Genomic DNA, 20,573 nt, shown 5'->3' on the forward strand with positions numbered 1-20,573 from the left:
CTCTCTCTCTCCCTGAACGAGCTCTCCCTCAGTCCCCCAGATCCTCTCTCTCTCCCTGAACGAGCTCTCCCTCAGTCCCCCTGACCCTCTCTCTCTCTGAACGAGCTCTCCCTCAGTCCCCCAGATCCTCTCTCTCTCTGAACGAGCTCTCCCTCAGTCCCCCGGACCCTCTCTCTCTGAACGAGCTCTCCCTCAGTCCCCCAGACCCCCTCTCTCGCTGAACGAGCTCTCCCGCAGACCCCCGGAACCTCTCTCTCTCTCTCTCTCTCTCTCTGAACGAGCTCTCCCTCAGTCCCCTAGACCCTCTCTCTCTCTGAATGAGCTCTCCCTCAGTCCCCTGGACCCTCTCTCTCTGAACGAGCTCTCCCTCAGTCCCCTGGACCCTCTCTCTCTGAACGAGCTCTCCCTCAGTCCCCCCGGAACCTCTCTCTCTCTCTCTCTCTGAACGAGCTCTCCCTCAGTCCCCCAGATCCTCTCTCTCTGAACGAGCTCTCCCTCAGTCCCCTAGATCCTCTCTCTCTCTGAACGAGCTCTCCCACAGTCCCCCAGACCCTCTCTCTCTGAACGAGCTCTCCCTCAGTCCCCCCGGAACCTCTCTCTCTCTGAACGATCTCTCCCTCAGTACCCCGGACCCTCTCTCTCTCCGAACGATCTCTCCCTCAGTACCCCGGACCCTCTCTCTCTCTGAACGATCTCTCCCTCAGTCCGCTAGACCCCCTCTCTCTGAACGATCTCTCCCTCAGTCCGCCAGACCCCCTCTCTCTGAACGAGCTCTCCCTCAGTCCCCCCGGAACCTCTCTCTCTCGCTCTCTCTCTCTCTTTCTCTCTGAGCGAGCTCTCCCTCAGTCCCCCGGACCCTCTCTCTCTCTCTAAATGAGCTCTCCCTCAGTCCCCCGGACTCTCTCTCTCTCTGAACGAGCTCCCTCAGTCCCCCGGACCCTCTCCCTCTCTCTGAACGAGCTCTCCCTCAGGCCCCCAGACTCTCTCTCTCTCTCTGAACGAGCTCTCCCTCAGGCCCCCGGACCCTCTCTCTCTCTGAATGAACTCTCCCTCAGTCCCCCGGACGCGCTCTCTCTCTCTCTCTCTCTGAACGAGCTCTCCCTCAGTCCCCCAGACCCTCTCTCTCTGAACGAGCTCTCCCTCAGTCTCCCATGGACCCTCTCTCTCTCTCTCTGAACGAGCTCTCCCTCAGTCCCCTGGACCCCCTCTCTTTCTCTCTCTCTCTCAGAACGCGGTCTCCATGCTGCATATTTGGTATGAACGTTAGTTGCCACTAGTCAGTCTAAGCCTGAATGTTGTCCGGGTCCTGCATAGATTAAGTGTTGGAGGAGCTTGTGTGTGGAAGGAGCCAGCCTCTGAGTCAGCAGTGAACTGAAGCAAAGCTAATTGCTCCAATCTGCAGTTTCACATTCATTCAAACTGTCCCCAACTCACAAATCAGCTTCACGTCTGCTCACTGCACACAAATATTTTGCCAAGCGATATCCTGCTCCGTGAAGCTCAAGATCAAACCTAGCCAGTGCTGGGGCTCGCTGTTTATGTGGGTATTTTAATTGCAGCCTGAGCCTGTTCACTATCCCACTGTCTAGGCCTGCATGTGCATGTGTATGCATGTGCGAGTGTGCGTGAGTGTGTCTGTGTGTGTTGTGTCTGTGTGTGTGTCTGTGTGTCTTTATGTGCATGTGTGTATCTGCACCTCTGTCTGCCTGTGTGTGTATGTGTGTGCATATGAGAGTGCATGTGTATATTTCTGTGTATGTGTCTTTGAGTCTGTGTGTCTGTATTTCAGTGTGTATCTATGAGTGTGTGTATGTCTGTATTTCTGAGTGTGTGCCTGTGTGTCTGAGAGTGTGTGCGTACATCTCTATTTGTGTGTGTGTGTTTATTTGCTTGTATGTCTGTGAGTCTGAGAGTGTATGTGTCTGTGTGTGTGTATTTGAGAGTGCGTGTGTCTGTCTGCATGTGTGTGTGTTTGCGTGTGTGTTACTGTGCGTCTGAGAGAGTGTGCGCGCATCTGTGGTGTGTCCGTATGTCTGAGGGTGAGTGTGTGTCTGCGTATCTGTATTTCAGTTTGTGTGTGTGTTTTTATTTGTTTATGTGTCTATGTGTCTGTCTTTATTTGCTTGTGTGTCTGTGAGTGTGGGTGTGTCTGAGATTGTGTGTGTGTGTGTGTATTTGAGAGTGCGTGTGTGTGTCCATATTTGTGTACGTGTGCTTGTATTACTGTGTGCATGTCTGAGTGCGCATGTGTGTGGTGTGTGTATTTGTGTGTGTGTGTGTGTGTGTGTATGTGTGTGGTATCCTTGTGTGTTTGTGGTCTGTTTGTGTGTATCTGAATGTATGTCCATGGTGTGTACCTATACCCCATGGACTGCAGCAATTCAAGAAGGCAGCTCAAAACCACCTTAGCAATTAGGGATGCGCAATAAGCGCTGGCCCAGACAGTGAAGCCCACAACCCATGAATGAATAAAAAAAATCCTGTCTGTTCTTGTATCTACGTGTGTGGCTGTGTCTGCATGTCTATGTGTGAATGTGCATGTGTGTTGTGTGCATGTGTGTCAGTGGGTCTGCTTGTATCTGTGTATCGGTATCTGGGTGGGAGTGCTGCATCGTCGGAGGGTCAGTACAGATGGAGCGCTGCACTGTCAGAGGGTCAGTACTGAGGCAGCGCTGCACTGTCAGAGGGTCAGTACTGAGGGAGAGCTGCACTGCCAGAGGGTCAGTACTGAGGGAGTGCGGTACTGTCAGAGGGTCAGGACTGAGGGAGTGCTGCACTGTCAGAGGGTCAGTACTGAGGGAGTGCAGCACTGTTAGAGGGTCAGTACTGAGGGAGCGCTGTACTGTCAGAGGGTCAGTACTGAGGGAGTGCTGCACTGTCAGAGGGTCAGTACTGAGGGAGTGCTGCACTGTCAGAGGTCAGTACGGAGGGAGGGCGGCACTGTCGGAGGTCAGTACGGAGGAAGGGCGGCACTGTCAGAGGGTTAGTACTGAGGGATCTTACACTGTCGGAGTGTCAGTGCTGAGGGAGTGCTGCACTGTCAGAGGTCAGTACGGAGGGAGGGCGGCACTGTCAGAGGGTTAGTGTTGAGGGATCTTACACTGTCAGAGTGTCAGTGCTGAGGGAGTGCTGCACTGTCAGAGGGTCAGTACAGAGGGAGTGCTGCACTGTCAGAGGATCAGTACTGAGGGAGTGCTGCACTGTCAGAGGATCAGTACTGAGGGAGTGCTGCACTGTCAGAGGGGCAGTACTGAGGGAGTGCTGCACTGTCAGAGGGTCAGTGCTGAGGGACTGCTGCACAGTCAGAGGGTCAGTACTGACGGAGTGCTGAACTGTCAGAGGGTCAGTACTGAGGGAGTGCCACTCTGTCAGAGGGTCAGTACTGAGGGAGTGCTGCACTGTCAGAGGGTCAGTACTGAGGGAGTGCTGCACTGTCAGAGGGTCAGTACCGATGGAGTGCAGCACTGACAGAGGTCCGTACTGAGGGAGTGCTGCACTTTCAGACGTCAGTACTGAGGGAGGGCTGCACTGTCAGAGGGTCAGTAGGAGGGAGGGCGGCACTGTCGGAGGGTCAGTACTGAGGAAGTGCTGCATTGTGGGAGGGTCAGTACTGAGGAAGTGCTGCACTGTGGGAGGGTCAGTACAGAGGGAGTGCTGCACTGTCAGAGGGTCAGTACTGAGGGAGTGCTGCACTGTCAGAAGGTCAGTACTGAAGGAGGGCTGCACTGTCAGAGGGTCAGTACTGAGGGAGGGCTGCACTGTCAGAGGGTCAGTACTGAGGGAGTGCTGCAATGTCAGAGGGTCAGTACTGAGGGATTGCTGCACTGTCAGAGGGTCAGTACTGAGGGATTGCTGCACTGTCAGAGGGTCAATACTGAGGGATTGCTGCACTGTCAGAGGGTCAGTACTGAGGGAGTGCTGCACTGTCAGAGGGTCAGTACTGAGGGAGCGCTGCACTGTCAGAGGGTCAGTACTGAGGGAGTGCTGCACTGTCAGAGGGTCAGTGCTGAGGGAGTGCTGCACTGTCAGAAGGTCAGTACTGAGGGAGTACTGCACTGTCAGAGGGTCAGTGGTGAGGGAGTGCTGCACTGTCAGAGGGTCAGTACTGAGGGAGTGCTGCACTGTCAGAGGGTCAGTACCGCTGTAGAGCTGCACTGTCAGAGGGTCAGTACTGAGGGAGTGCTGCACTGTCAGAGGGTCAGTACTGAGGGAGTGCTGCACTGTCAGAGGGTCAGTACTGAGGGAGTGCTGCACTGTCAGAGGGTCAGTACAGAAGGGTGTGCTGCAGTGTGGGAGGATCAGTAATGCTGTTGAGCTGCACTGTCAGAGGGTCAGTACTGAGGGAGTGCTGCACTATCAGACGGTCAGTACTGAGGGAGTGCTGCACTGTGGGAGGGTCAGTACTGAGGGAGTGCTGCAGTGTCAGAGGGTCAGAACTGAGGGAGCGCTGCTCTGTCAGAGGGTCAGTACTGAGGGAGCGCTGCACTGTCAGATGGTCAGTACTGAGGGAGTGCTGCACTGTCAGAGGGTCAGTACTGAGGGAGTGCTGCACAGTCAGAGGGTCAGTGCTGAGGGAGTGTTGCACTGTCAGAGGGTCAGTACTGAGGGAGTGCTGCACTGTCAGAGTGTCAGTACTGAGTGAGTGCTGCACTGTCAGAGGGTCAGTACTGAGGGAGTGCTGCACTGTCAGAGGGTCATTACTGCTGTAGAGCTGCACTGTCAGAGGGTCAGTACTGAGGGAGTGCTGCACTGTCAGAGGGTCAGTACTGAGGGAGTGCTGCACTGTCAGAGGGTCAGTGCTGAGGGAGTGCTGCACTGTCAGAGGGTCAGTACTGAGGGAGTGCTGCACTGTCAGATGATCAGTGCTGAGGGAGTGCTGCACTGTCAGAGGGTCAGTACTGAGGGAGTGCTGCACTGTCAGTGGGTCAGTACTGAGGGTGTGCTGCACTGTCAGAGGGTCAGTGCTGAGGGAGTGCTGCACTGTCAGAGGGTCAGTACTGCTGTAGAGCTGCACTGTCAGAGGGTCAGTAATGAGGGAGTGCTGCACTGTCAGAGGGTCAGTACTGAGGGATTGCTGCACTGTCAGAGGGTCAGTACTGAGGGAGTGCTGCACTGTCAGAGGGTCAGTAATGAGGGAGTGCTGCACTGTCAGAGGGTCAGTACTGAGGGAGTGCTGCACTGTCAGAGGGTCAGTACAGAAGGGTGTGCTGCAGTGTGGGAGGATCAGTAATGCTGTTGAGCTGCACTGTCAGAGGGTCAGTACTGAGGGAGTGCTGCACTATCAGAGGGTCAGTACTGAGGGAGAGCTGCACTGTGGGAGGGTCAGTACTGAGGGAGCGCTGCTCTGTCAGAGGGTCAGTACTGAGGGAGCGCTGCACTGTCAGATTGTCAGTACTGAGGGAGTGCTGCACTGTCAGAGGGTCAGTACTGAGGGAGTGCTGCACAGTCAGAGGGTCAGTACTGAGGGAGTGCTGCACAGTCAGAGAGTCAGTGCTGAGGGAGTGTTGCACTGTCAGAGGGTCAGTACTGAGGGAGTGCTGCACTGTCAGAGTGTCAGTACTGAGGGAGTGCTGCAGTGTGGGAAGGTCAGTACTGCTGTAGAGCTGCACTGTCAGAGGGTCAGTACTGAGGGAGTGCTGCACTGTCAGAGTGTCAGTACTGAGGGATTGCTGCACTGTCAGAGGGTCAGTACTGAGGGAGTGCTGCACTGTCAGAGGGTCAGTACTGAGGGAGTGCTGCACTGTCAGAGGGTCAGTACTGCGGTAGAGCTGCACTGTCAGAGGGTCAGTACTGAGGGAGTGCTGCACTGTCAGAGTGTCAATACTGAGGGATTTTGCACTGCTAGAGGGTCAGTACTGAGGGAGTGCTGCACTGTCAGAGGGTCAGTACTGAGGGAGTGCTGCACTGACAGAGGGTCAGTACTGAGGGAGTGCTGCACTGTGGGAGGGTCAGTACTGCGGTAGAGCTGCACTGTCAGAGGGTCAGTACTGAGGGATTGCTGCAGCGTCAGAGGATCAGTCCTGAGGGAGTGCTGCACTGTCAGAGGGTCAGTACTGAGGGAGTGCTGCACTGTGATAGGGTCAATACTGAGGGATTGCTGCACTGTCAGAGGGTCAGTACTGAGGGAGTGCTGCACTGTAAGAGGGTCAGTACTAAGGGAGTGCTGCACTGTCAGAGGGTCAGTACTGAGGGAGCGCAGCACTGTCAGAGGGTCAGTGCTGAGGGACTGCTGCACTGTCAGAGGGTCAGTACTGAGGGAGTGCTGCACAGTCAGAGGGCCAGTACTGAGGGAGTGCTGCACAGTCAGAGGGTCAGTACTGAGGGAGTGCTGCACTGTCAGAGGGTCAGTACTGAGGGAGTGCTGCACTGTCAGAGTCTCAGTACTAAGGGAGTGCTGCACTGTCAGAGGGTCAGTACTGAGGGAGCGCTGCACTGTCAGAGGGTCAGTGCTGAGGGAGTGCTGCACTGTCAGAGGGTCAGTACTGAGGGAGTGCTGCACTGTCAGAGGGTCAGTGCTGAGGGAGTGCTGCACTGTCAGAGGGTCAGTACTGAGGGAGTGCTGCACTGTCAGAGGGTCATTACTGCTGTAGAGCTGCACTGTCAGAGGGTCAGTACTGAGGGAGTGCTGCACTGTCAGAGGGTCAGTACTGAGGGAGTGCTGCACTGTCAGAGGGTCAGTACTGAGGGAGTGCTGCACTGTCAGAGGGTCAGTACTGAGGGAGTGCTGCACTGTCAGATGATCAGTAATGAGGGAGTACTGCACTGTCAGATGGTCAGTGCTGAGGGAGTGCTGCACTGTCAGAGGGTCAGTACTGAGGGAGTGCTGCACTGTCAGAGGGTCAGTACCGCTGTAGAGCTGCACTGTCAGAGGGTCAGTACTGAGGGAGTGCTGCACTGTCAGAGGGTCAGTACTGAGGGTGTGCTGCACTGTCATAGGGTCAGTGCTGAGGGAGCGCTGCACTGTCAGAGGGTCAGTACTGCTGTAGAGCTGCACTGTCAGAGGGTCAGTACTGAGGGAGTGCTGCACTATCAGAGTGTAAGTAATGTGGGAGTGCTGCACTGTCAGAGGGTCAGTACTGAGGGAGTGCTGCACTGCCAGAGGGTCAGTACTGAGGGAGTGCTGCACTGTCAGAGGGTCAGTAATGTGGGAGTGCTGCACTGTCAGAGGGTCAGTATTGAGGGAGTGCTGCACTTTCAGAGGTTCAGTACTGCGGTAGAGCTCGTCTGTCAGAGTGTCAGTACTGAGGGTGTGCTGCACTGCCAGAGGGTATGTACTGAGGGAGTGCTGCACTGTCGGAGGGTCAGTACTGAGGGAGTGCTGCACTGTCAGAGGGTCAGTACTGAGGGAGTGCTGCACTCTGGGAGGGTCAGTACTTCTGTAGAGCTGCACTGTCAGATGGTCAGTACTGAGGTAGTGCTGCACTGTGGGAGGATCAGTACTGCGGTAGAGCTGCACTGTCAGAGGGTCAGTACTGAGGGAGTGCTGCACTGTCGGAGGGTCAGTACTGAGGGAGTGCTGCACTGTCAAAGGGTCAGTACTGAGGGAGTGCTGCACTCTGGGAGGGTCAGTACTTCTGTAGAGCTGCACTGTCTGAGGGTCAGTACTGAGGTAGTGCTGCACTGTGGGAGGATCAGTACTGCGGTAGAGCTGCACTGTCAGAGGGTCAGTACTGAGGGAGTGCTGCACTGTCAGAGTGTCAATACTGAGGGATTGCTGCACTGCCAGAGGGTCAGTACTTAGGGAGTGCTGCACTGTCAGAGGGTCAGTACTGAGCGAGTGCTGCACTGACAGAGGGTCAGTACTGTGGGAGTGCTGCACTGTCAGAGGGTCAGTGCTGAGGGAGTGCTGCACTGTCAGAGGGTCAGTACTGAGGGCGTGCTGCACTGTCAGAGGGTCAGTGCTGAGGGTGTGCTGCACTGACAGAGGGTCAGTACTGAGGGAGTGCTGCACTGTCAGAGGGTCAGTACTGCTGTAGAGCTGCACTGTCAGAGGGTCAGTACTGAGGGTGTGCTGCACTGTCAGAGGGTCAGTACTGAGGGATTGCTGCACTGTCAGAGGGTCAGTACTGACGGAGTGCTGCACTGTTAGAGGGTCAGTACTGAGGGAGTGCTGCACTGTCAGAGGGTCAGTACTGAGGGAGCGCTGCACTGTCAGAGGGTCAGTACTGAGGGAGTGCTGCACTGCCAGAGGGTCAGTACTGAGGGAGTGCTGCACTGTCAGATGGTCAGTACTGCGGTAGAGCTGGACTGTCAGGGTCAGTACTGAGGGTGTGTTGCACTGTCAGAGGGTCAGTACTGAGGGAGTGCTGCACTGTCGGATGGTCAGTACTGAGGGAGTGCTTCACTGTCAGAGGATCAGTACTGAGGGAGTGCTGCACTGTCAGAGGGTCAGTACTGAGGGAGTGCTTCACTGCCAGAGGGTCAGTACTGAGGGAGTGCTGCACTGTCAGATGTTTAGTACTGCGGTAGAGCTGGACGGTCAGAGGGTCAGTACTGAGGGTGTGCTGCACTGTGAGAGTGTCAGTACTGAGGGAGTGCTGCACTTTCGGAGGGTCAGTACTGAGGGAGTGCTGCACTGTCAGAGGGTCAGTAATGAGAGATTGCTGCAATGTCAGAGGGTCAGTACTGAGGGAGTGCTGCACTGTGGGAGGGTCAGTACTGAGGGCTTGCTGAACTGTCAGAGGGTCAGTGCTGAGGGAGTGCTGCACTGTCAGAGGGTCAGTATTGAGGGAGTGCTGCACTGTCAGAGGGTCAGTACTGAGGGAGTGCTGCACTGTCAGAGGGTCATTACTGAGGGAGTGCTGCACTGTCACAGGGTCAGTACTGAGGGAGTGCTGCACTGTCAGAGGGTCAGTACTGAGGGAGTGCTGCACTGTGGGAGGTTCAGTATTGCTGTAGACCTGCACTGTCAGAGGGTCAGTACTGAGGGAGTGCTGCACTGTCAGAGTGTCAGTACTGAGGGATTGCTGCACTGTCAGAGTGTCAGTACTGAGGGAGTGCTGCACTGTCAGAGGGTCTGTACTGAGGGAGTGCTGCACTGTCAGTGGGTCAGTACTGAGGGAGTGCTGCACTTTGGGAGGGTCAGTACTGCGGTAGAGCTGCACTGTCAGAGGGTCAGTACTGAGGGAGTGCTGCACTGTCAGAGGGTCAGTACTGAGGGAGGGCTGCACTGTCAGAGGGTCAGTACTGAGGGATTGCCGCACTGTCAGAGGGTCAGTACTGAGGGAGTGCTGCACTGTCAGAGGGTCAGTACTGAGGGAGTGCTGCACTGTCAGAGGGTCAGTACTGAGGGAGTGCTGCACTGTCAGAGGGTCAGTACTGAGGGAGTGCTGCACTGTCAGAGTGTCAGTACTGAGGGAGTGCTGCACTGTTAGAGGGTCAGTACTGAAGGAGTGCTGCACTGTCAGATGGTCAGTGCTGAGGGAGTGCTGCACTGTCAGAGAATCAGTTTTGCGGGAGTGCTGCACTTTCAGAGGGTCAGTACTGAGGGAGTGCTGCACTGTCAGAGGGTCTGTACTGAGGGAGTGCTGCACTGTCAGAGGGTCAGTACTGAGGGAGTGCTGCACTGTCAGAGGGTCAGTACTGAGGGAGTGCTGCACTGTCAGAGGGTCTGTACTGAGGGAGTGCTGCACTGTCAGATGGTCAGTACTGAGTTAGTGCCGCACTGTCAGAGAATCAGTTTTGAGGGAGTGCTGCACTTTCAGAGGGTCAGTACTGAGGGAGTGCTGCACTGTCAGAGGGTCTGTACTGAGGGAGTGCTGCACTGTCAGAGGGTCAGTACTGAGGGAGTGCTGCACTGTCAGAGGGTCAGTACTGAGGGAGTGCTGCACTGTCAGAGGGTCTGTACTGAGGGAGTGCTGCACTGTCAGATGGTCAGTACTGAGTTAGTGCCGCACTGTCAGAGAATCAGTTTTGAGGGAGGGCTGCACTGTCAGAGGGTCAGTACTGAGGGAGTGCTGCACTGTCAGAGGGTCAGTACTGAGGGAGTGCTGCACTGTCAGAGGATCAGTACTGAGGGAGTGCTGCACTGTCAGAGGGTCAGTACTGAGGGAGTGCTGCACTGTCAGAGGGTCTGTACTGAGGGAGTGCTGCACTGTCAGAGGGTCAGTACTGAGGGAGTGCTGCACTGTCAGAGGGTCTGTACTGAGGGAGTGCTGCACTGTCAGAGGGTCAGTACTGCGGTAGAGCTGCACTGTCAGAGGGTCAGCACTGAGGGAACGGAGCCCTCTCAGAGGGTCAGTACTGAGGGAGTGCTGCACTGCTGGAGGTGCTGCCTTTTGAATGTAACATTAAACATTTGCCGCTTGTGTGGATGGTGCAATTTTGAAGAAGATGACATGAGTTAGTTCCCTTGTCCTGGCTATTACTTAGCCATCAATCAAGATCAAGAGGAAGGTTGTGAGGCCATGATCTCAGAGTTGCTTGTGGGATCTTTCTATGCATAAATTGGCTGCATTACTACATTACTACACGGAGTGCGCTTCCAAACTATATCATTGTGTCTAAGGTGCTTTGGGAGCCTGAGTTTCTGATGCCAGTAGATATGCTCGTTTTGCTTCCTGATTTCCCCCTCCCTGTCGCTCTATTGCTTTTTTCCCCTCTCTCTCTCCTCCGACCTCCACTGCTGTCAATGATGAAATCAGCATGGAAAAGCACTGGCAAAGCTGCGGTGCAGAGTGATTGGGAAGTCGGCTGGGTCACTCATACCCAACACATGATGTAGAAAATATTTTGTGAAGAGAGCCAGCTCAGGTTTCAACCTCGTGTTCAGGATTTAAATTACTGCCAGGTTTAAAAGCTGCCTTGTTTACTGTCTTTCAGCCTAGTGAATAAAGAGACATGTCAAAGCAACAAACCTTCCCTTAAAATCACCGTTACACTGTTACAATCACCTCTCACCTGGTCCTCAAGGTTACCTCCACCCGGTTCCCATCACCCCTCACACCCGATTACAATCACTCCTCACCCGGTCCGCAGAGTTACCTCCACCCGTTTACAATCACCCCCTCACCCACCCGATTACAATCACCCCTCACCCTGTCCTTAGAGTTACCTCCACCCGATTACAATCACCCCTCACCCACCTGATTACAATCACCCCTCACCCTGTCCTTAGAGTTACCTCCACCCGATTACAATCACCCCTCACCCACCTGATTACAATCACCCCTCACCCTGTCCTTAGAGTTACCTCCACCCGATTACAATCACCCCTCACTCTGTCCTTAGAGTTACCTCCACCCGATTACAATCACCCCTCACCCTCCTGATTACAATCACCCCTCACCCTGTCCTTAGAGTTACCTCCACCCGATTACAATCGCCCCTCACCCTGTCCTTAGAGTTACCTCCACCCGGTTAAAAACACCCTTCACCCATCCGGTTACAATCACCCCTCACCCTGTCCTTAGAGTTACCTCCACCCGATTACAATCACCCCTCACCCACCCGATTACAATCAGCCCTCTCCCGATCCTTAGAGTTACCTCCACCCGCTTACAAACACCCCTCACCCACCCGGTTACAATCACCCCTCACCTGGTCCTCAGAGTTACCTCCACCCGGTTACAAACACCCCTCACCCATCCGATTACAATCACCCCTCACCTTGTCCTTAGAGTTACCTCCACCCGATTACAAACACCCCTCACCCATCCGATTACAATCACCTCTCACCCTGTCCTTAGAGTTACCTCCACCCGATTACAATCACCCCTCACCCTGTCCTTAGAGTTACCTCCACCCGGTTACAAACACCCCTCACCCACCCGGTTACAATCACCCCTCACCCACCCGATTACAATCGGCCCTCTCCCGGTCCTTAGAGTTACCTCCACCCGATTACAATCACCCCTCACCCTGTCCTTAGAGTTACCTCCACCTGATTACAATCACCCCTCACCCACCTGATTACAATCACCTCTCACCCTGTCCTTAGAGTTACCTCCACCCGATTACAATCACCCCTCACCCTGTCCTTAGAGTTACCTCCACCCGGTTACAAACACCCCTCACCCACCCGGTTACAATCACCCCTCACCCACCCGATTACAATCGGCCCTCTCCCGGTCCTTAGAGTTACCTCCACCCGGTTACAAACACCCCTCACCCACCCGATTACAATCACCCCTCACCCTGTCCTTAGAGTTATCTCCACCCGGTTACAAACACCCCTCACCCACCCGATTACAATCACCCCTCACCCTGTGCTTAGAGTTACCTCCACCTGGTTACAATCACTCCTCACCCTGCCCTTTGTGACTCATTGTGTCTTTGCTGGATCAAACTAATTTAATTCCACTGCACTACTCTCTGCTCATGGCTCTGTATCTTCCTCTTCTTTTGACATTGAGCCTATTTTCCCTACAGATGCCAGTATCCCATCTCCAGCACTGCCTGTGGGAACGCAGTCTGTGACCCTGCCCACTAACCTCTCTCCTCCCTCTCTGAGTGACAGGTTGGGATTGATGACTCCTCATCATTGTCTTCACAGTGGAAGAGATAGTCCTCACCCATTCATCCTTTTGGGGTGGGTGCAGAAAAGCGAACAGTAGATTGGGCTCAAATCAGATATGGAGATTGGGACTTGGGAATGAAGGAGAGCAGGACTTTGTGCTGAGTGTGGGAGACAGAGGACGGAGGGACTCACCCACATGCAGATGGCAGTCAGACTGCGGCCCAGCCAATCAAACACATTGAATAACAAGAAGCAGCAAATCGGGATGAAATAAATACCTGCAAACAGAAACAGGCATGTTAACAGAGATCAAGCAAAGGCATGTTAACAGTGATCAAGAAACCTTGCAGTTTCCTGTCACCTCCACCCACCCCTGACTTGCAGACCGGACCCACTGCAATGCGATGCACAGCAAGATCAATACTACTCTGCCCAAAAAAGGCCACTGCTGCAACTGAGAAGGACATGATTCATCTGCTAGTTCTCCACTTCCTCCCATTCCCAAATCATTGGAATGGTCCCAAATCCAACAGCCCAGGTCTCCCACTTCCCATTGTCCAGGATCACATCATCTGTGGTGCAGAAAGTTGAAATGAATTGGGTCCCAATTCACATCAAGAAAGATTGTGTTTATCTGGTGTTTTTTCGGACCTGAGGACCTCCCAAGGGGTCTTCCAGCCAACAAGTGGAAGTGCAGTCACTGTTGTTTTGCTGAAACAGTGCACAGCCAGCTCCTGCCAACAGCATCGCGAGAATGACCAGATTAGTCTGTTTTTGTGATGATGATTGAGGCGTAAATATTGGCCAGGACATCGGGGAAGAATCCCCTCCTATCCTTTGAAATAGGTGCCATGGATCTTTATCATCCACCTGGGGGTGCCTTACTTTAATATCTTATCTGAAAGATGGTACCTCCAACAGTGCAGCACTCCCTCAGTACTACATTGGGATTGTCAGCCACATCACTGGAGTGGGACTCAGAGGCAAGAGCTCCATTCACTGAGCCACAGCTGTCACTGTCAGAGGGTAATGTTAAGAAATATAAAGTAGGGGTCACTAAGAGTGCTTATTTCCACCCTGTAACATTGCCTGACTCCTTGCTGCCTCAGGTCCCCTGCTGCTGAAACCCTCAGCCATGCTTTTATTACCTCTAGGTGTGGCTATTCCTTACACTCCCAGACAGCCTCCCACATTCTAGAACTGAAGGAGGTCAGCGATATGGGGAGGGGAGGGGGGGCCGAGGTCACGGAGGGGTTTAAACTTGTTCATCTCTATTCTCCCTCCTACCCCAAACAAATCCCATTCGCTTCTCACCCTGTCTTCAGGCCTCAATCCCTACCTGCCTCCTTCACAAAGTTGTGTACAAAGAGACACTGATAGATTCAGCAAATGGGCAAAAGCTTGGCAGACAGGGTTCAATGAGAGGAAGTGTGAAGTCATCCACTTTGGATCCAAGAAAGTTCCTGCATGGTAAAAAACCATGTCCACAAACCACAAAAAAAAAACCAATAAACAAATACAAGAAGCATTTGAAAAGGCCAAAGGAACTTTGGCCTCCACTCAAGAGAGCTGGAACTCAAAAGGCTTGAAGATCTGCATTAGTTGTATAAGGTGTTTGTATTTGATGTTCCTGTGTGTTACTGGGTTTGAGTGTTCCTCTGTGTATTTCATACCTCGTTCTCCAATAATATACAAAATGTAGGGTCACATATAACCAACTTGTTAGCAAAATTGAAGTCCCTGGGACTAAAGGGTAAATGGGAGCACGGATACAAATTGGGTAAAAGGACAGAAAGCAGGATAGTAGTGAAGGGCTGTTCGGACTGGAGTGAAGTATACAGTGGTGTTCCTCAAGGAACAGTCTTAGGACTACTGCTCTTTCTGACATATATAAATGGCCTGGGCTTGGCTGTACAGGCCACAGCATTAAAGACAGGGACAGTAAGAAATTTCAGGAGGATACAGGTATACTGGTGAAACGGGCAGACACAAGGTAGAAGAAAGTTAACACAGGGAGGAGTGAAGTGAGACATTTTCACCTGGATGAACAATGGGAGGGAATATGAGGAAAGCCAATATAAACCAGATGAACCCAGGGCTGGAGGTCCACAAGTAATCGAAGGTGGCAAGACAAGTTGAAAAGGCTGTTAAAAGGGCATTTGTGATATGTTTGATGATAGGTCATTGACCTAAAACATTAACTCTGTTTCTCTCTGCACAGATGCTGCCAGACATGCTGAGTATTTCCAGCATTTTGTGTTTTGTTTTCAGATTCCCAGCAGCTGCACTGTTTAAGATCCTGGGCTTTTCAACAGAGTACAAAAACAAGGAAGCTATTTCAAACCTCTATAAAAAAAAATCATTCAGACTCAGCTGGAATAGCGTGTTCAGTTCTGGGCTCCACTCTTTAGGAAGGATACAGAAGGTACAGAGGAGGTTTACGAGAATCGTATAGAGATGTAGGATTTCACTTTAAAGGGAGAATATCTCCGGGGCAAGGCAGATAGAGCAGGGGAGTGGGGCTAGTTGGATAGCTCTACCAAAGAGCCAACAAAGACACGATGGGCTGAATGGTTTCCTCCTGTTCTCTATTAGTCTATTGTTCTATCTATATTTGATGTTGCCGTGTATTACTATGTCTGTGCCCTCGCGACTATATTTTACCTGACAACCTCGCTCTGTCTGCCCTGCAGTCAGGAACTTACCCCACTTTCCATCAGCAGAAATGGTTGACTTTGCATCGACAGTTACTGCTGGGAATACTCCAATGGTGACACTAAACACCAGGCACACCTGCAATGCCATGGGCCAGATCTAAAGAGAGAGACAGAGGCAATGTTAGTGTCAGACCCGGCATCGAGCGACTCTGCATTGATACAGAGAAACAGAGAGTGAGGGAGAGGGATAGAAAAATGGGGTGTCGGAGAGAGAGAGAGAGAGAGAGAGAGATGGTTCGAAGTAGTTCAGAGAAGGTTTGCTGAACTGGTATGTGGGATGAGGGGTTGTCTTACAAGGAAAGGGACAGGTGGGGCCTATATTCATTGGAGCTTAGAAGATTGAGAGATGATCTTAGTGAAACATGTGAGATTCTGAGAGGACTTGATAGGACGGGTGCTGTAAGGATGTTTCCCCCCCAGTGGGAAAGACTAGAACTAGGAGTCACGGCTTAAAATTAATGGGTCTCCCATTTAAGACAGAGATGAGAAGAAATGTTTTTCTCTCAGAGGGTTGTGGATCTTTGGAACTCTCTTCCCTGGAGAGTGGTGGTGGCAGGGTCATTGAATATTTTGAAGGCAGAGGGAGATGGGCTCCCTTGTTAGTCAAGAATCTAAGGTTATCGGGGTAGGTGGAATGTGGAGTTGAGGCCACAATCAGATCAGTCCTGATCTTATTGAATGTGGAGCAGGCTCGAGGGGCTGAATGCTCTACGCCTGTTCCTAATTTGTATGTTTGTATGACACAGAGACAGAGAGCAGAGACACAGAGAGAGAGAGAGAGAGAGAGGGATAGAAGATAGAGTGACATACAGAGACAGACAGTGAGACTGAGAGACACAGAGGTGTCACACACAGAGGAACCAAAAAGATAATAATCTCCGGATTACCACCTGAGCCACGAGCTAATTGGCACAGGATCAATAAGATTAAAGAGGTAAATGCGTGGCTCAAAGATTGGTGTGGGAGAAGTGGGTTCGAATTCATGGGACGTTGGTACCAGTACTGGGGAAAGAGGGAGCTATTCCATTCAGACAGGCTCCACTTGAATCATGCAGGGACCAGTGTCCTGGAGAATCGCATAACTAAGGGTTGTAGATAGAGCTTTAAACTAAATAACCGGGGGTTGGGGGTGGGGTGGGGGGGGGGGGGTGGGCGTAGGGCTCAGCTGCACGGAAATATAAAAAATCAAAGTTTAAGGAGAGAACCATGGATGACCAGAGATATTCAGGTTATGATGAGAAGGAAAAGAGAGGCTTTTAGCAGGTACAAGGGAAACAAATCAGCAGAGGCATTGGTGGAGTACAGAAAGTGCAGGGTGGAACTTAAGAAAGCAATTAGGAGAGCAAAGAGGGGATATGAGAAAGCTCTGGCTGGTAAAAGTAGGGAAAATCCCAAGATATTCTATAAGTATATCAATGGGAAGAGGATAACCAGAGAAAGAGTAGGGCCCATAAGGGACCAAGGGTGCAATCTATGGGTGGAGCCAGAGGACATCGCTAGAGTGTTGAATGAATACTTCACATCTCTCTTCACCCAAGAGAATGAGGATGAAGGTATCAAACTCAGGGAGAAAGACTGCGAGGTTCTGGAGCAAATTGATATAGGGAGTGACAAGGTATTAGAGGTGTTGGCAGGCTTAAAAGTGGACAAATCTCCAGGTCTGGATGATTTGTGTCCCAGACTGCTGAGGGAGGCAAGGGAGGAGATCGCAGGGGCTCTGACCCAAATTTTTAATTCCTCTCTGGCCACGGGGGAGGTGCCAGAGGACTGGAGAACAGCTAATGTGGTTCCGCTATTTAAGAAGGGTTGTAGAGATAAGCCAGGGAACTACAGGCCAGTGAGCCTCATGTCAGTGGTAGGGAAAGTATTGGAGAAAATTCTGAAGGAGAGAATCTATCTCCACTTGGAGAGGCAAGGTTTGATCAGGGATAGTCAGCATGGCTTTGTCAGAGGGAGGTCATGCCTAACAAATTTGATTGAATTGTTTGAGGAGGTGACCAGGTGTGTAGATGAGGGTAGTGTAGTAGATGTAGTTTATATGGATTTCAGCAAAGCCTTTGACAAGGTCCCACATGGGAGACTTATAAAGAAGGCAAATGCACATGGGATACAGGGTAATTTGATAAGGTGGATTCAAAATTGGCTTAGTTGTAGGAGGCAGAGGGTGATGACAAAAGGATGCTTTAGTGACTGGAAGCCAGTGTCCAGTGGCGTACCACAGGGATATGTGCTTGGTCCCCTATTATTTGTCGTTTATATAAATGACATAGATGACTAAGTGGGGGTAGGATTAGTAAGTTCGTGGATGACACAAAGATTGGCTGGTGTGGTTAACAGTGAGGTTGAGTGTCTTGGGCTACAGGAAGATATAGACGGGATGGTCAAATGGGCAGATAAGTGGCAGATGGAATTTAACCCTGAAAAGTGTGAGGGATACACTTTGGAAGGAGTAATTTGACAAGGAAGTATTCAATGAATGGCATGACACTAGGAAGTTCTGAAGAACAAAGGGACCTTGGTGTGTGTGTCCATGGATCTCTGAAGGCAGAGGGGCATGTTAGTGGGCTGGTGAAAAAGGCATATGGGACACTTGCCTTTATCAATCGAGGTATAGATTACAAAAGTAGGGAGGTCATGTTGGATTTGTATAGAACCTTGGTGAGGCCACAGCTGGAATACTGTGTGCAGTTCTGGTCGCCACATTATAGGAAGGATGTGATTGCGCTAGAGGGGGTGCAGAGGAGATTCACCAGGATGTTGCCTGGGATGAAACATTCAAGTTATGAAGCGATGTTGGATAGACTTGGGTTGTTTTCGTTGGAGCAGAGAAGACTGAGGGGTGACCTGATCGAGGTGTACAAGATTATGAGGGGCATGGACAGGGTGGATAGGGAGCAGCTGTTCCTCTTAGTTGACAGGTCAGTCACAAAGGGGGATTAGTTCAGGGTGAGGGGCAGGAGGTTTAGGGAGGATGTGAGGAAAAATGTTTTTTACCCAGAGGGTGGTGACGGTCTGGAATGCGCTGCCTGGGAGGGTGGTGGAGGCAGGTTGCCTCACATCTTTTAAAAAGTACTTGGATGAGCACTTGGCACGTCATAACATTCAAGGCTATGGGCCAAGTGCTGGTAAATGGGATTAGGTAGGTAGGTCAGGTGTTTCTTGCATGTAGGTGTAGACTTGATGGGCTGAAGGGCCTCTCCTGCACTGTGATTCTGTAAGAGTGCAGGTTAGTGATGAGGCTGATTGCTATCAAAAGGTGAAAGTAAGGGACAGAGTGTGTGAATGCCATATTGCACCAAAGAATCATATTAGAGTGGGGAAAATTGACAAAGGGCAAACTTAAAGGCTTTGTATCTGAATGCACGGAGTATTTGGATTAAAACTAATGAGTTAACAGCGCAAATAGAGATAAATAGGTATGATTTGGTGGCGAATACTGAGACGTGGTTACAGGGAGAACAGGTTTGGGAGTTGAATATCCAAGGGTACTCAGTGTTTCAGAAGGATAGGCAGTAAGGAAAAGGAGGTGGTGTAGCTTTGTTAGGAAAGATAGAGATCAGTGCTATAGTGAGGAATGATATAGTCACTGGAGAGCAAGACGTAGAGTCAGTCTGGGTAGAAATAAGAAATAACAAGGGAAAGAAGTCCCTGGTGGGAATAATCTATAGGTCCCCAAACAGTAGTTCAGCAAGTAGGTCACAGTATAAACCAGGAAATACTGGGAGCATGTAAGAAAGGCACGGCAATAATCATGAGTGATTTTAATATGCACATAGACTGGACTAATCAAATTGGCAAGGGTAGCCTCAAGGCAGAGTTCATAGAGCGTATTAGAGATTGTTTCTTGGAGCAATTGTTTCTTGTGAAACCAACCAGGGAGCAGGCTATTCTGGATTTGGTTTTGTGTAATGAGATGGGTTCATTAATGATCTCATAGTAAAGGATCCTCTAGGGAAGAGTGATCATAGCATGCTAGAATTTCAAGTTCAGTTTGAGAGCGAGAAACTTGAGTCCCACACTAGTGTTCTGGAGTTAAACAAAGGTAACTACGTAGGCATGAGAGCAGTTTTGGCCCTAGTAGACCGGGCAGGAAGACTACAAGGTAGGACAGTTGATGAACAGTGGCAGATATTTAAGGAGATATTCAATTCCTCCCAAGTAAAATATATTCCAAAGAGGAAGAAAGATGTTAAGAGGGGAGAAAAGCATCCATGGCTAAGTAAGGAAGTTAAAGATAACATAAAGGCAAAAACTAAGGCGTAACAAATTGCAAAGGTCAGTGGCAGGCTGGAAGATTGGGAAACTTTTAAAGATCAACAAAGGGTTACTAAAAAAATAATAAAAAGAGCAAAGGTAAATTATGAAAGAAAACTAGTGCAAAATGTAAAAACTGATAGCATAAGCTTCTACAAGTATATAAAAGGAAAGAGAGTAGCTAAAGTGGAGGATGAGACTGGGGAGTTAATAGTGGGGAATGCAGAAATGGCAGAAACACTTAATCAATATTTTGCCCCAGTTTTCACAGTGGAGGACACTAGTACCATCCCAATAGTAACAGGTAGTGCAGAGGCTATAGAAGAGGAGGAACTTAGAACCATCACCATCACTAGAGAAAAAGTACTGAGCAAACTATTGGGATTAAAGGGTGACAAGTCCCCAGGACCTGATGGACTACATCCCAGGGTCTTAAAGGAAGTGGCAGCGGAGATAGTGGATGCATTGGGTATAATATTCCAAAATTCCCTAGATTCTGAAAAGGTTCCAGTGGATTGGAAAAATGCTAACATAACATCCTTATTCAAAAAGGGGGGGAGGCAGAAAGTAGGAAACTATAGACCAGTTAGTTTAACATCTGTCATTGGGAAATTGTTGGAATCTATTATTAAGGCCCCAACTATTTACAATCTATATTAATGACTCGGAATCAGGGATAGAAGGTGCTGTAGCTAAATTTGCAGGTGACACCAAAATAGGCGGGAAAGTAAGTTACAATGAAGAAATAAGAAATTTACAAATGGATATGGACAGGTTAGGCGAATGGGCCAAAATTTGGCAGGTGGAGTTTAACGTCGATAAGTGTGAGGTTATCCATTTTGGTAAGAACAGTAAAAAGGCGACTTATTATTTAAATGGAGAGAAACTTCAGAATGCTTCAGTGCAGAGGGATCTGGGTGTCCTCGTGCATGAATCGCTGAAAGCTAGTATGCAGGTACAGCAGGTAATAAGGAAGACAAATGGAATTTTGGCATTTATTGCTAAAGGAATAGAATATAAAGATAAGGAAGTGTTGTTGCAACTGTACAAGGCATTGGTGAGACCGCACCTGGAGTACTGTGCACAGTTTTGGTCCCCTTACTTGAGGAAAGATGTAGTTGCACTGGAGACAGTTCAGAGGAGGT

At 50.8% G+C, this 20,573-nt stretch overlaps 1 protein-coding gene across 1 annotated transcript in view; it reads right to left on the reverse strand.

Moving 5' to 3' along the window:
* Positions 1-20,573, reverse strand: part of LOC121278088 (equilibrative nucleoside transporter 1-like) — a 330,852-nt gene that overhangs the window by 25,829 nt on the left and 284,450 nt on the right. Inside the window, exons 8-9 of the mRNA XM_041188151.1 lie at positions 15,163-15,271; positions 12,650-12,735 (exon numbers count right to left, since the gene is read on the reverse strand). Coding sequence (XP_041044085.1) covers positions 12,650-12,735; positions 15,163-15,271 — 195 coding nt within the window. The remainder of the gene's footprint in view (positions 1-12,649; positions 12,736-15,162; positions 15,272-20,573) is intronic.

This window comes from Carcharodon carcharias, chromosome 5 (genome assembly GCF_017639515.1).
Source record: "Carcharodon carcharias isolate sCarCar2 chromosome 5, sCarCar2.pri, whole genome shotgun sequence".
Classification (NCBI taxonomy): Eukaryota; Metazoa; Chordata; class Chondrichthyes; order Lamniformes; family Lamnidae; genus Carcharodon; species Carcharodon carcharias.